General features: G+C 45.8%; 1 protein-coding gene across 14 annotated transcripts in view; it reads right to left on the bottom strand.

Annotated features, from left to right (window-relative positions):
* Nucleotides 1-14,562, bottom strand: part of HUWE1 (HECT, UBA and WWE domain containing E3 ubiquitin protein ligase 1) — a 116,469-nt gene that overhangs the window by 21,411 nt on the left and 80,496 nt on the right. For all 14 annotated transcript variants that reach the window (XM_061614131.1, XM_061614138.1, XM_061614140.1 and 11 more), the window contains 9 exons: nt 13,765-13,993; nt 13,368-13,546; nt 8,476-8,565; nt 8,235-8,386; nt 6,807-6,852; nt 5,731-6,009; nt 4,967-5,225; nt 4,737-4,870; nt 4,420-4,640 (listed from right to left, as the gene is read on the bottom strand). In XM_061614131.1, coding sequence (XP_061470115.1) covers nt 4,420-4,640; nt 4,737-4,870; nt 4,967-5,225; nt 5,731-6,009; nt 6,807-6,852; nt 8,235-8,386; nt 8,476-8,565; nt 13,368-13,546; nt 13,765-13,993 — 1,589 coding nt within the window. The remainder of the gene's footprint in view (nt 1-4,419; nt 4,641-4,736; nt 4,871-4,966; nt 5,226-5,730; nt 6,010-6,806; nt 6,853-8,234; nt 8,387-8,475; nt 8,566-13,367; nt 13,547-13,764; nt 13,994-14,562) is intronic.

The raw sequence follows: 14,562 nt of genomic DNA, 5'->3' as shown, positions 1-14,562 counted from the left end.
ACACCTTGCAGGACCAGGGCCCACATACTCAGCCATCTGTGGCTGATTTTTTTCCCCACCTGTCCCTTCTCTGGAGGAGATGCATAACCTGGCTGGCTGAGGTGGGTCCTGCTTTGTCTGCCTTTTTTCTTTTTCTTTTCTTTTCTGGGTCTTCAGTCATGTGCCTGGGGGAGAAGACTCGGAGCCAACTGGGGAGATTTGAGGGAGTCCCAATTAGTGTAGTAATGGGTCGAGGAAGATATGGTGTTGTGAGGAAGACTTGCCAGATAAGGGGAACAGTTAACGGCTGTGCCTTGTTCCGGTCCTCCCCACACCCGCAGGTTTGTTGGTTGCCCTATCAGCCAGCTCTCAGGCCTCCGGAAGCTGCTGCATGATCGGTGCATAATAAGATCTCCCTCATTCACGATTTAATTGTGGATGAGGCAGCCGATCTGGCATGTATAACCGAGACCTGGGTGGGTGAGCAGGGAGGAGTCAGTCTCTCCCAGCTATGTCCACCCGGGTACCTGGTCCAGCATCAGGGTAGACCTGAGGGTCGGGGAGGGGGGGGTTGCTGTGGTCTATAGGAGCTCCATCTTCCTCTGCAGGCACCCTGTCCATGTGACTACTGGTCTGCAGTGTTTGCACCTTATGTTGGGTCAGCAGGACAGACTGGGGATTCTGTTGGTGTACCGTCCACCCCGCTGCCCCCAACAGACTCCCTAGCTGAGCTGACGGAGGTGGTCTCGGGTGTACTGTTGAGATCCCCCAGACTGTTGGTTCTGGGGGATGTCAACGTCCATGCCGAGGCCACCTTATCCAGGGCGGCTCAGGATTTCATGGTCTCCTTGACAACCATGGAACTGTCCCAATATGCCATTGGCCCAGCACATACTCTAGATTTGGTTTTTGCATCTGGACATGGAGTTGGTGATCTGAATGTGGGGGGCCTTACATCAGTCCCTCTGTCATAGACAGATCACTGCTTGCTGAAGTTTAGACTTACAGCCGCTTTTCCCCTCTGCAAGGGTGGGGGACCTATTAAGTTGGTCCGCCCCCAGAGACTAATGGATCCGGATGGTTTCCAAAGGGCTCTGGGGAGTTTTCCGGCTGATAGGGCTGGTGCTCCTGTCGAAACCCTGGCTGAACTGTGGAATACAGAAATGACCCGGGCGGTTGACATGATTGCTCCTGAGCGCCCTCTCCTGTGTAGAGCTCGTATGGCTCCATGGTATACCCCAGAGTTGAGAGCGATGAAACAATATCGGAGACGGCTTGAGAGCAGATGGAGACGAACTCCTAGTGGATGCAGTTATACACTGGTAAGTGCCTATGGTAAACTGTATTTAGGGGCAGTAAGGGCAGCAAAAAAACAATATTTTGCTGCCACTATCAAATCATCAATCTGCCGCCCAGCGGAGCTCTTCAGAATTGTCCGGGGACTATTACACTCTGGCCCCAGGGACAAGGTAGAATCATCTGAGGCCCGCTGTAATGAATTTGCTAGGCACTTCCAGGATAAAATCTTTAGCATCCGCCAGGACTTAGACTCCAGTGTTACAGCCTGTGAATCAAGCGAGGTATCCAGATCACAGCCTTGTCCTGATTTCTTGGATGAGTTTCAGTTGGTGCAGCTTGAGGACGTTGACAAGGTGCTTGGACAGGTTCGTGCAACCACTTCTGTGCTGGATCCTTGCCCTTCTTGGCTAATAAAAGCTAGCAGGGATGGAACAGCCGGCTGGGCCAGGGAGGTGATTAATGCCTCTCCGCGAGAGAGGGTGGTCCCTGGCTGCCTGAAAGAGGCAGTAGTGAGACCACTCCTGAAGAGGCCCTCCCTGGACCCAGAAAATCTTAATAACTATAGGCCGGTAGCAAATGTTCCATTCCTGGGCAAGGTGCTGGAACGAGTGGTTGCAGGCCAGCTCCAGACACTCTTGGATGAGACCAATTATCTGGATCCATTTCAGTTGGGTTTCAGGCCTCGTTTTAGCACGGAAACAGCCTTGGTCGCCCTGTATGATGACCTTTGTCGGGAGAGAGACAGGGGGAGTGTAACTCTGCTGATTCTCCTTGGTCTCTCAGCGACTTTCAATACCATCGACCATGGTATCCTTCTGGGGAGGCTGGCTGAGTTGGGAGTGGGAGGTACTGCATTGCGGTGGTTCCGCTCCTACTTGGCAGGTCGCCTCCAGAAGGTGGTGCTTGGGGAACATTGCTCGGCACCCTGGACTCTCCAGTATGGGGTTCCGCAGGGGTCAGTTCTGTCCCCCATGCTGTTCAACATCTACATAAAACTGGTGGGTGCGGTCATCTGGAGATTTGGAGTGCGTTGCCATCAGTACGCTGATGACACGCAGCTCTATTTCTCCTTTTCATCTTCTTCAGGTGAGACTGTCAATGTGCTGAACCGGTGCCTGGCTGCGACAATGGACTGGATGAGGGCTAATAAACTGAGGCTCAATCCAAACAAGACTGAGACGCTGCTAGTGGGTGGTTCTTCTGACCAGATGGTGGATGTCCAACCTGTTCTGGATGGGGTTGCACTCCCCCTGAAGGAGCAGGTTCATAGCTTGGGGGTTCTCCTAGAACCATCTCTGTCACTTGAGGCTCAGGTAGCCTCGGTGTCATGGAGTGCCTTCTACCAACTTCGGTTGGTGGCCCAACTAAGTCCCTATCTGGACAGGGATAACCTGGCTTCAGTTGTCCATGCTCTGGTAACCTCCAAATTAGATTACTGCAATGCACTCTACATGGGGCTGCCTTTGAAGACGGTTCGGAAACTGCAGCTTGTGCAAAATGCAGCAGCCAGATTGGTAACAGGGACCAGACGGTCTGAACATATAAAACCAATTCTGGCCCGCTTGCATTGGCTGCCTGTATGTTTCCGAGCTCGATTCAAGGTGCTGGTTTTGACCTATAAAGCCTTACACGGCTTGGGACCACAATACCTGATGGAACGCCTCTCCCAATACGAACCCACCCGTACACTACGTTCAAGATCAAAGGCCCTCCTTCGGGTGCCTACTCCAAGGGAAGCTCGAAGGGTGGCAACAAGGGGGAGGTGGCCCCCAAATTATGGAATGATCTCCCTGACGAGGTGTGCCTGGTGCCAACACTTATCTTTTCGGCACCAGGTCAAGACTTTTCTCTTCTCCCAGGCATTTTAGCATGTGTTTTAAATTGTTTTTATATTGTTTTAAATTTTAAAATTGTGTTTTAAATTGTTTTTAAAATATGTGTTTTAAACTGTATATTTGTTTTAATGTTTTTGATTGCTGTAAACCACCCACAGCGCTTCGGCTATGGGGCGGTATACAAGTGCAATCAATCAATCAATCAATCAAGGCCCCAAAAGGAAAAAAAATCTTAACTACCTTGCACCAATAATTGAGTCTAGTTGCAACTGGGCATTAATGGAAGCCACAGAGTAACAGGGATTTTATTCAGAAAAATTGCAATGAAACTCCTCCAAATTTGGCCTCTTGTTAATTTTTCCCATTACTACTTAAGTTTGATTCCAATATAAATACACCAGATTTCTGCTCAAAAGGAACTGTTTACCTTCCGCTTTTCCATACAAAGAGTGAAACAAATTTGAAGCCTATGTAGTCATGCCTACTTCCCCTCCTCACCCCACAAAACGGGGTGGTTATGGAATCCCCTTCCTTAAAAAGAGATCAGGAATATAACACCTTGCTCATCCTAAGTAGGGGTCCATAGCTGTCTTGTCTATAATCAAAGATCCTCTTCTGACCTGCAGATGCATCTCATCCAACAAAAATAAATTTTCCCGGCTTATTGGATGCCAAAGAGGTTCCACCAAAAGTCATAATCTCTGTCCCTGATGCGGGACAGAAATTGGGCTCGTTATCCATGTGAAGTGGAGCCCCACAGCTGTAAGTTCCTTTTGGGGTGTCAAGTCTTGTAATTATTTAGTCCTAAAAATCTCACTATATTTCAAAGATGTACATATTCTGCTCAGTTACATCTCCACTATTTGGAATTTACCACTGGGCAATGAACTACAGATCATGTATGCAGTAGGGTCAGCCAATAGATAACAATTTGCACATCCTGTCCTTATTTGAGCTGGCACCAGATAGCATAATTGCAAAGAAGAGAAATGCAACTGGCCAGCTTTTCTTGAGACTTATATTTGTAAACAATTTTATTTAATCAAAACTTCTTAATGTCCTCATTTCCTATTTTGACTTTCCCTTTTTATGTTTTGTTGTGTGTTACTTTAGTTGTATTGTTGAAAAATGGTAACAAAAATTTCTCTGGTTTTTTTGTTTAAGAGGTCAAGAATCATAGATACAGGAAGTCCTGTTTTAGTACAGTGCCGGGGTGTAGACTATATGGGTTCCTTCAGATTTCATACCTGCATGATCTTTGTTCCCAAACTGTGCATTATCCCATAATCTTTAAGTGTCACCTTACCTCCTCTTGGATAGCTGGAGGCAATGCAGCCAGGAACTCTGGACTGACTTCTGTCACACTAGGGTTGCCCACCACAGGTGGTGCTGGGGTGGCAGCAGTGGTGGGAGGGACAGTACGGGTAGGAGGTCGGATGCCCAACTGGTTCTGCAACACCTCACGCCGGATGTCATCAGGCAGAGCGGCCAGAAAAGAGGGGTCTACACCTTCTGGGAGATTTATCCCTGTGAAAAAACCATGCAAGCGATAACTGCTGTCCCTACAGAGAAGAAATGCACTATTATAACTCCCTTCTTTTTAGATCTTCTTCTAGCATTTACCTGCCAAGGGGTCTTCCTCTTCACTGCTAGTAGAAGGAAGTGGTTCTTCCAAAATGCCCCGAGAATCAGCACCAGAAATTGCCACCGCTGAATCCCTGGTGGAGGAGCTCTCAGAGGATGAGGCAGGTGGGGAACTGAAGAGTAGGAAGTGACAGTGTTAAGAATTATGATGCTAATGCTAAAGCTAAAAAGGGTAGATCTAATTTTTGTATCGTATTGCTGCTTCTTACCCATCATCCACCTGCTGGTTGGGATCAGGCTGGCCTTCCCTAATAGCTTGTGCACTGGATCCTTGCTGGGCTGTGTCTGCTGTTGTTACAATTGTGCCTGGACCGGTCTGTTCCACACTGTTAGTCCCAACAGCCTCTCCAACACCTTCTTCAAGATTACAGGAGGCCAGGCTGCTGGTATCCATGGGTGAACCCTCTAACTGGCTGCTGACTGCTGTCAAGGCATCAGAGTCTTCAGCCCTCTCTGGAGACAATGAGGCTGGTAGGACAGGAAACAGAAGACTCAGACAGCAAGAACCTGAATTCTTTCAAATAGATTTGGATTCAGTCCAGAACATGGCAAGAAAAGACACCTAGTCATAGACCTTTTGGATTTTTTTAACATCCTCCCCAAGAAAGAGTGTCAGAAAACACTGCCCAAGAACCTAAAACGCTGGATTCAAAATGGGGTTCCTGTTAGGGCAGATAGCACTTGGCTAGCTGGGCTCTTGTTCCAATTCAACAAGGCAACTTTTTTTGGCTACAGCATACTCCTCACTACCAGGTACTATAGAGTAAGCTTCAGAGACTGCCTGTGACGAATGTCAAGGCAGAATTTTGCAAATTTTAGTTAACATGCAAATATATGCATCTTGCAACTATTGCTGCCTTCTCCTCTACATTTGGAAGAGAATAGGAAATTCAAGTATGTTATGTATGTACAAATGACACACAGCCAGAAAGGGGGTAACACCTGTTGCAGGGTGAAGCCTGAGGCCACTTACTGATGGTGGGAGCAGGTGAAAGCTCCATCTGTGTGGCCTCAGCGTCTGTGCTCGGCCTCCCAGGGCCCAAGTCCTCCTGTTCCACTGGCATCAGCAACTGCCCAGAACCCTGGGCACTGGACTGCCCCACCAGCTCTGAGGGGAGCTCGCCTGCCCCTGTTGCCTGTTGTTGCTGCTGCTGGGGGCTCTCCAGTGTGACCAGAGTCTGCTTAGGGCCAGCTGAGGTGTCTTCGGCCGCAGTCGGGACTGTGGGATAGCCGTCGGGATGGGTGGCACCATCTGGGAGCCAAGAGAGGGAGGGAGGCTGGCTGAAAACCCAGACTGCTGAGCAGCAGCAAGATTTCAAGTAGAGACTTGGCTCCACCCATTTAGCAAACTAGAACTACGCCCTGAAGATCAACTCAAAGCTACGTACATCTAACACCCACCCCAGTCTTGGGTACGTCACTCCATCCAGGGAAAGTAGTAAGTTGTATAGTTATCTCTGATTTGGGGCACAAATCCCTACCCCACAACAATACAACTTACTACCTCACCCCAGCAGGAGCAATGACACAAAGTGTCAGGCAAATTAGTCCTTCCCTCATTCAGAACAACCAGATAGTTCTTAACAAATCCTCCCCCCTCTTCACATAGATCCGAGGACGACATCCACACTGGCACTCCAAGCCACAGAAAGATTGCAGGAATCCTGCCTGCCAGATCTTATGACACACCATCCCACTGTACATCCCTCCTAATGCCTTTCCGCATCTAGAGATGGAACCAAGGAACGCTTGCATCACATTCTGACTCAGTGGCTTTCATTCCCAATTCCCTTCTTGCATCCATGCTCTTTCCTCCTGAGCTAGGCGTAGTTTCTCAGCGGCTTCTCTTTTCTTCAAGGTACACAATGCTGGCATGGTGAGTTGGGAGTCCTCATAGGAAAGACAGTAGATTGTATAGTTATCTCCAAGACCGGGTATGACCCTAAAACTATACAATCTACTACCTCATCCCAGGGGGCCCAGGAACAGTGTTTGCTTCAGTTACGCTGGGGAAAGAAAACACCAGACAGACAGCAAGAACCAAGTTACCTGGAAGGTTCTGCTCAGTAGAACTGTTTGATTGGGGTACTGGTCCCTGCAGAGGCAACATAAAACAATTATTAGTGAACTAGGATTCATCTGATTCAAATGCAGACTGAAGATCCATCTGGAGCTGGAAAGTGCCTAAGTAGCATCTGACCTCTAGGACAGGAAGAAGAGGGAGATATTTCAGGTCCTCTTCCTTCTATGCCCTTCTTTACAATTGATCCACCTGTGTTTTATGTAGGCCAGTGAGGCACATCTATCAAAATGTTCTGATCCGCACAGAAACAAGCATTCTAAGTATTTCTGGAAAAGGTGTTGATATAAAGGTATCATATAAAGATAGATATCAAAATATCTATCCCTTCTAGCCCAAAAACAATCCTCTTAAAGTATCTTAATAAGAGAGATATCCTTCTCCTCAGTTAAGATTTGACAATGGCTAAATTCTATATTGAAAGAAAACGAGAGACCCTCCCCCAAAAGTAAGATTTGCAAAACGCTGAGACAGCCTAACAATGGTTATATATATAAATCCAATATAAAATAATGTCAACACCTAAGTTTTCTGATATTTCCTTGAGAAATTGTACCCATTCAGCATGTAAAAATTTGAAGAAACCACTTAGTAAAACATGAAATTCTTCTCTACAGTTGTTTAACATATTCAAGGGTGTCCATCCCCTTTCTGCTAACTTATAGGTATGACTGTCACCATATACTACTTAGACGCTTATACTACCGTTGTCTCTATTCTTAAATAATGCTATTTGTTTCATATTGTTTTGTTGCTGCAAACATGGGGAAAATAAGTGTAAGGCCTGGCTCTAGGAAAGGAATTTGGCAATGTTCGTTCTTAGCAAAAAGCTATTAGATAGGATCAGCATTCCTTGCCTAGCATATCCAAGAGTTTCTTCTTGTTTTCCTGACAGGAGGGAAAGAAACAGAGGCTTCTCCTCCAATTACATCTCTGCTTGTCACATGCATGTGTGGAGGGAGAGCGTGCAGGCACATGAATATATATATATAGAAATAACAGAATGTGTTTCTTTTTTATGTTAGATGTGTTCACTTTCACTTAAGTGAATGAACATTCCCAGCACACTTTTTTTAAAGAGCTGGCCCACTGGCCAAAATTAAAGTTGGCAATATGGACCTTTAAGCAAACAATGTTTCCCATCCCTGCTCTAAAGTGAAACAGGCTTGCTGTCTTGTCAAGCTACCTATCTCCTAAACACATCTGCTAGCATTTTCATTCTGAGCTGTAGTTAGTTTCTCATTTACAGCCCAGTTGCATATATTTACTCCTCCACCCTCCAGTCACAATGTAGCTTCCTTCATGAGGACATCACCAGCTGGAGTCAGCCCTGCTAAAAGCTTGCCCTTTAAGAACCCTATAAAAAGGCCCATGGATGCTCAAGTTGGGCTTCCAACCTGGGCATTCTGCTCTTTGTCTTCTGCCTCCTTGGCCTTCTCTGCAACTTTAGCCTCCTCCTCAGCCAGTTGCTTGCGCCTCTTCTCTCTGCGCTCCTCTAGTTCCTCATCCCTCAGTGCCTCCAGGTGGTTGATGATGGGAACTTTGACCACTGGACGAAGAAAAGGCACCAGATTAAGTACAGCCCATCAGATAAGGGCCTGCACTGGCCAAAACAAAGAAATGTACTTATTAATTCACCTGATACACAGTCATGCATGCTTTCTGCATCTAGTACTTTGCATTCTTCTGTCCAGCGTGTCAGGGCAGTGGGGATGCTTGACAAGGTCCCTTAAAGAAAAAAGTGGAGGGAATATTATTTTATTTATTAAATTTATATCCTGCCCTTCTTCCCAAAGGCACTCAGGGCAGCAAACAACAAGCCTAACTCAATGCAGATGCAGATTGGGATAAAGATATCTACTTAAAAAGCTTGTTGAAAGAGGAAGGTCTTCAGTAGACAAGAGATAGCACCTGACTAATATTTAAGGGGAAGGAATTCTGAAGTGTAGGTGCCACAATACTAATGCTCTGATTCCTATATTGTGGAGAAAGGACCTTCTGATCAGATGTCTGCAGGAGGCTCTCTCCTGCAAAGTGCAGTGATCGACTGGGTGTATAAGGAGTGAGATGATCTTTCAAGTATCCTGGCCCCAAGCTGAGTAGGCTTTATACACCAAAACCAGCACCTTGACCGTAGTCCAGTAGCTAATTGGCAGCCCATATTATTGATGAGCTCATCCATACAGCCCCTCAAAAAAAAACCTCAGGACATGCAGCTGTACCTTGGTCCAGCCATTCTGCATTTCTCTATATTTGACCAGCAGCTGGGTATGTGAACTGACTCCATTGATGTTTGAAGAGATGCACAATGGTATGAAAACTTCTGATTGCTACTTCACATATCCAAGGCATGAAGAGATACATACTTGTAAGGCAGTAATGGGGGACCTCTGGCTCACAGAAGCCTTTATACATCTCATACTAAAGATTACCATGGAAAACATTTAAGTACAATGATGTGCAACTGCTAGCTCAGATCCTCAGCTTATTTACTGAGATAAGGAGGGGCAAGCTACACCCCCTTTCGCTAGAGCATTCTGTTTTTGCCAAATTTGCAGTCCACACATACCATGAGCAGAAGATTTGGCTCTGATTAGCACCCCCTGACATGTCAAATCAAGCGGCAGACTGGGAAACATCCTTGCAAGTAGATCCACTCATAGGCAGGCACACTAGTCTGCCATTTCAAATGTCAGCCTGCAGTTGATTTGCAAGTTAACTGCCTGCAAAATCTAAGGGACAATTTTGTGCAGAACAGTATTTTTTGCAACAGTATTCTGGCTTCACTGCTACAATATCTGGAAGTGAAATCTGAACTGCATGGCTAATGCAGGACTATGTTTCCTAACACTGTGGTTCCAGAGAACAGTTTCTCATCCCTTCACTGATCACCAATAATTCCCATTCTTCTCTGGTGCTGCACTATTTAAATCAGGGATAGGGAACCCGTGGCCTTCCAATTGTTGTCAGACTCCAACTCCCATCAGCCCCAGCCAGGCAAGGGATGATGTGAATTGTAGTCAAGCAACACCTGGAGAGTCACAAGTTCCCTAGCCCCAGTTTAAGCATGTAGGTAAAAATCTGAGTTTTACAATTCAGAAAAAGCACTAAACATGGGTAGCGCTATTAGGAACATTTTATCCTAAACCAAGTTTGTTTAATAACCTTCAGGCTCATTAGCAGAAAATTTGCAAAAAGTGAGCTGAGCAGAGGTGACTAATCTGTGGCTCATATCTGATCCTCCAAAGACTTTTGTTGCCACCCCAAATTTGTCATTTTGAAAAAAGAAACAAATTATTTACCATTCCCATGAGTCCCTTATTATTTCCTATCCTTATTAGTCACTTGTTATCCAAAGGTCTTGAAGCTACTTACAATACATTTAAAAATATGTGTCAAGAGGTTGTGTGCCCCAAGTGCTCTCCCTCTAATTTGTCCATTTGTTTTTAAAAGAAATTACTGACTGCTCCTGTGGGTACCCAGAATAACACTTATGATACCAAAAGATTTTTTTGTGGCCTCTAAGGCATCCTCCAAATTGGTCTGTTTTCTACATACACACCGACCTGGATGAAATTAGAACTTAAGGACTTTTTTTTTTTTTAAACTGACTGCTCCCACAGGTCCCCTTTTGGAAAGCAGCCTTGAGACCTGCAGTTCTTACTACACCCATATTTACACTCCGGCCCCCAAAGGGTTGGCCATGGGTCAGCCACCCCTGTTGTAGAATCGTTGTGGGTGGTGATACCGTGCCCCAGGAGGGACTTAATACTGGGAACGATCTATCGTTCCCCTGATCAAAATGCTCAGGGAGACCTTGAGATGAGATATGAAATTGAGGAAGCATCCAAACTAGGAAAGGTGGTAGTAATGGGTGACTTCAACTACCCAGACATAGACTGGCTGCATATGTGTTCCAGTCATGACAAAGAAGCAAAGTTTCTAGATATTCTAAATGACTATTCCCTAGATCAGTTGGTCATGGAACCGACCAGAGGGACGGCAACCCTGGACTTAATCCTCAGTGGGGACCGGGACCTGGTGCGAGATGTAAGTGCTGTTGAACCGATTGGGAGCAGTGACCACAGTGCTATTAAATTAAACATACATGTAACTGGCCAATTGCCAAGAAAATCCAACACGGTCACATTTGACTTCAAAAGAGGAAACTTCACAAAAATGAGGGGATTGGTAAAAAGAAAGCTGAAAAACAAAGTCCAGAGGGTCACATCACTCGAAAATGCTTGGAAGTTGTTTAAAAACACTATATTAGAAGCTCAACTGGAGTGCATACCGCAGATCAGAAAAGGTACCGCCAGGGCCAAGAAGATGCCAGCATGGTTAATGAGCAAAGTCAAGGAAGCTCTTAGAGGCAAAAAGTCTTCCTTCAAAAAATGGAAGTCTTGTCCGAATGAAGAAAATAAAAAAGAACACAAACTCTGGCAAAAGAAATGCAAGAAGACAATAAGGGATGCTAAAAAAGAATTTGAGGAGCACATTGCTAAGAACATAAAAACCAACAACAAAAAATTCTATAAATACATTCAAAGCAGGAGACCATCTAGGGAGACGATTGGACCCTTGGATGATAAGGGAGTCAAAGGTGTACTAAAGAACGAGAAGGAGATTGCAGAGAAGCTAAATTAATTCTTTGCATCTGTCTTCACAGTGGAAGATATAGGGCAGATCCCTGAACCTGAACTAACATTTGCAGGAAGGGATTCTGAGGAACTGAGACAAATAGTAGTAACGAGAGAGGAAGTTCTAAGCTTAATGGACAATATAAAAACTGACAAATCACCGGGCCCGGATGGCATCCACCCGAGAGTTCTCAAAGAACTCAAAGGTGAAATTGCTGATCTGCTAACTAAAATATGTAACTTGTCCCTTGGGTCCTCCTCCGTGCCTGAGGACTGGAAAGTGGCAAATGTAACACCAATCTTCAAAAAGGGATCCAGAGGGGATCCCGGAAATTACAGGCCAGTTAGCTTAACTTCTGTCCCTGGAAAACTGGTAGAAAGTATGATTAAAGCTAGATTAACTAAGCACATAGAAGAACAAGCCTTGCTGAAGCAGAGCCAGCATGGCTTCTGCAAGGGAAAGTCCTGTCTCAGTAACCTATTAGAATTCTTTGAGAGTGTCAACAAGCATATAGATAGAGGTGATCCAGTGGACATAGTGTACTTAGACTTTCAAAAAGCGTTTGACAAGGTACCTCACCAAAGGCTTCTGAAGAAGCTTAGCAGTCATGGAATAAGAGGAGAGGTCCTCTTGTGGATAAGGAATTGGTTAAGAAGCAGAAAGCAGAGAGTAGGAATAAACGGACAGTTCTCCCAATGGAGGGCTGTAGAAAGTGGAGTCCCTCAAGGATCAGTATTGGGACCTGTACTTTTCAACTTGTTCATTAATGACCTAGAATTAGGAGTGAGCAGTGAAGTGGCCAAGTTTGCTGACGACACTAAATTGTTCAGGGTTGTTAAAACAAAAAGGGATCGCGAAGAGCTCCAAAAAGACCTCTCCAAACTGAGTGAATGGGCGGAAAAATGGCAAATGCAATTCAATATAAACAAGTGTAAAATTATGCATATTGGAGCAAAAAATCTTAATTTCACATATACGCTCATGGGGTCTGAACTGGCGGTGACCGACCAGGAGAGAGACCTCGGGGTTGTAGTGGACAGCACGATGAAAATGTCGACCCAGTGTGCAGCAGCTGTGAAAAAGGCAAATTCCATGGTAGCGATAATTAGGAAAGGTATTGAAAATAAAACAGCCGATATCATAATGCCGTTGTATAAATCTATGGTGCGGCCGCATTTGGAATACTGTGTACAGTTCTGGTCGCCTCATCTCAAAAAGGATATTATAGAGTTGGAAAAGGTTCAGAAGAGGGCAACCAGAATGATCAAGGGGATGGAGAGACTCCCTTACGAGGAAAGGTTGCAGCATTTGGGGCTTTTTAGTTTAGAGAAAAGGCGGGTCAGAGGAGACATGATAGAAGTGTATAAAATTATGCATGGCATTCAGAAAGTGGATAGAGAAAAGTTCTTCTCCCTCTCTCATAATACTAGAACTCGTGGACATTCAAAGAAGCTGAATGTTGGAAGATTCAGGACAGACAAAAGGAAGTACTTCTTTACTCAGCGCATAGTTAAACTATGGAATTTGCTCCCACAAGATGCAGTAATGGCCACCAGCTTGGATGGCTTTGAAAGAAGATTAGACAAATTCATGGAGGACAGGGCTATCAATGGCTACTAGCCGTGATGGCTGTGCTCTGCCACCCTAGTCAGAGGCAGCATGCTTCTGAAAACCAGTTGCCGGAAGCCTCAGGAGGGGAGAGTGTTCTTGCACTCGGGTCCTGCTTGCGGGCTTCCCCCAGGCACCTGGTTGGCCACTGTGAGAACAGGATGCTGGACTAGATGGGCCACTGGCCTGATCCAGCAGGCTCTTCTTATGTTCTTAGAGTTTCAATATATTAGTCCTCTTGATTTTACCCACATATCTAGTAGAGAGTTTTAAGGACTTGCCTGCTTGGCTGGTGGCTGTGCTCTGGTCATGGAAGAAGTCATCCAGCAACTCATCATCTGAACGAGCGATTATGTGCACGTCGTCATTGCCTACTAGAAGACGAGCACGACCTCGGCTCTGCAGTGGAAGGCTACTGCTTAGCTGAAGAATATCTGCAGCTGCTGAAGGACCCAACAACCTATGGAAGACACAAATTTCAGAACTACAATGCAACCCCATTTTTTTCCTACACAATGCAGCACCTTCTGTGATGAGGTCAATCGATGAACCACCAAAACTGCAAGTCCCCCAGTTCTCAGAACCAAACTGGGTTGGGACGTTGCCCTAATAACTTCAATCTACTGCCTGTATCTATAGCTTTTGGCAAAATGTGATTCTCCACTCCTTTAGTCTCACCTCTGCAGGATTAGAGGTGGGTTGGGCTGGCGGGTGCCAGGATAATGCACATGGATGGTATGGCCAGTGTTTGCTGTCAGTTGCCGTAGTGTCCTCTGGCTGCGGCCAATGCCTTGTGCCAATCGTGTAGTAGAGGAGCCACTACCCAAAGTTAAGGAGCTATGGTCTGCATGCCGCACCATGAGCGGGTGAGTGGCAGGAATATTGCCAGGCGATGGGGGAATATCCGCTTGGAATAGAAATAGGAGAAGTTAGCAGGCTGTGAAGACGTAAGCATATAAGGGTAGCATTCAACTAAATCCTTGCACTAGTGCAACGTGATTTCCCCCCTCCTCCCCCCCTGCACATCCTGCACTGTCCCCAAACTGCTTTGGAGGGATGGGAGAATACCCAGAGCATATTTAGGAGACATGCGAGGGGTGGGGGAGGAGATGGAGAGAGCATTCTGTTGCGCAAGGAGAAATGTTCACCTTAGCGCTTCTTTGAATACAACCCATAATTTCCCTAGAGATGAAAAGTAGCCTGAAGTAGGCTCAGCAAAGCTGTAATCACAAAGCCTTCTGAATTTCAGAACAACTTTTTGACCTAGAACACAGAGGAAGAAAGCTGCTCTGAGCATGGGAGAGACAGACAGAACTGAGGTGGCCAAAGTCTTCAAATTCTGGTTGCCTGATCTTGCCTGTCCAGGGTAATAAGGAGACAACCCATACCTGGACACCTCCTTCCTACTGGACAGAGATTACTATCCCATTTCAACAGTATTAAGAAAATCTCAGCTCCCTAGGCCATAGGATTGGG

Source organism: Rhineura floridana, chromosome 3 (assembly GCF_030035675.1).
Source record: "Rhineura floridana isolate rRhiFlo1 chromosome 3, rRhiFlo1.hap2, whole genome shotgun sequence".
Classification (NCBI taxonomy): domain Eukaryota; kingdom Metazoa; phylum Chordata; class Lepidosauria; order Squamata; family Rhineuridae; genus Rhineura; species Rhineura floridana.
This window is presented reverse-complemented; position numbering and strand designations above follow the sequence as displayed.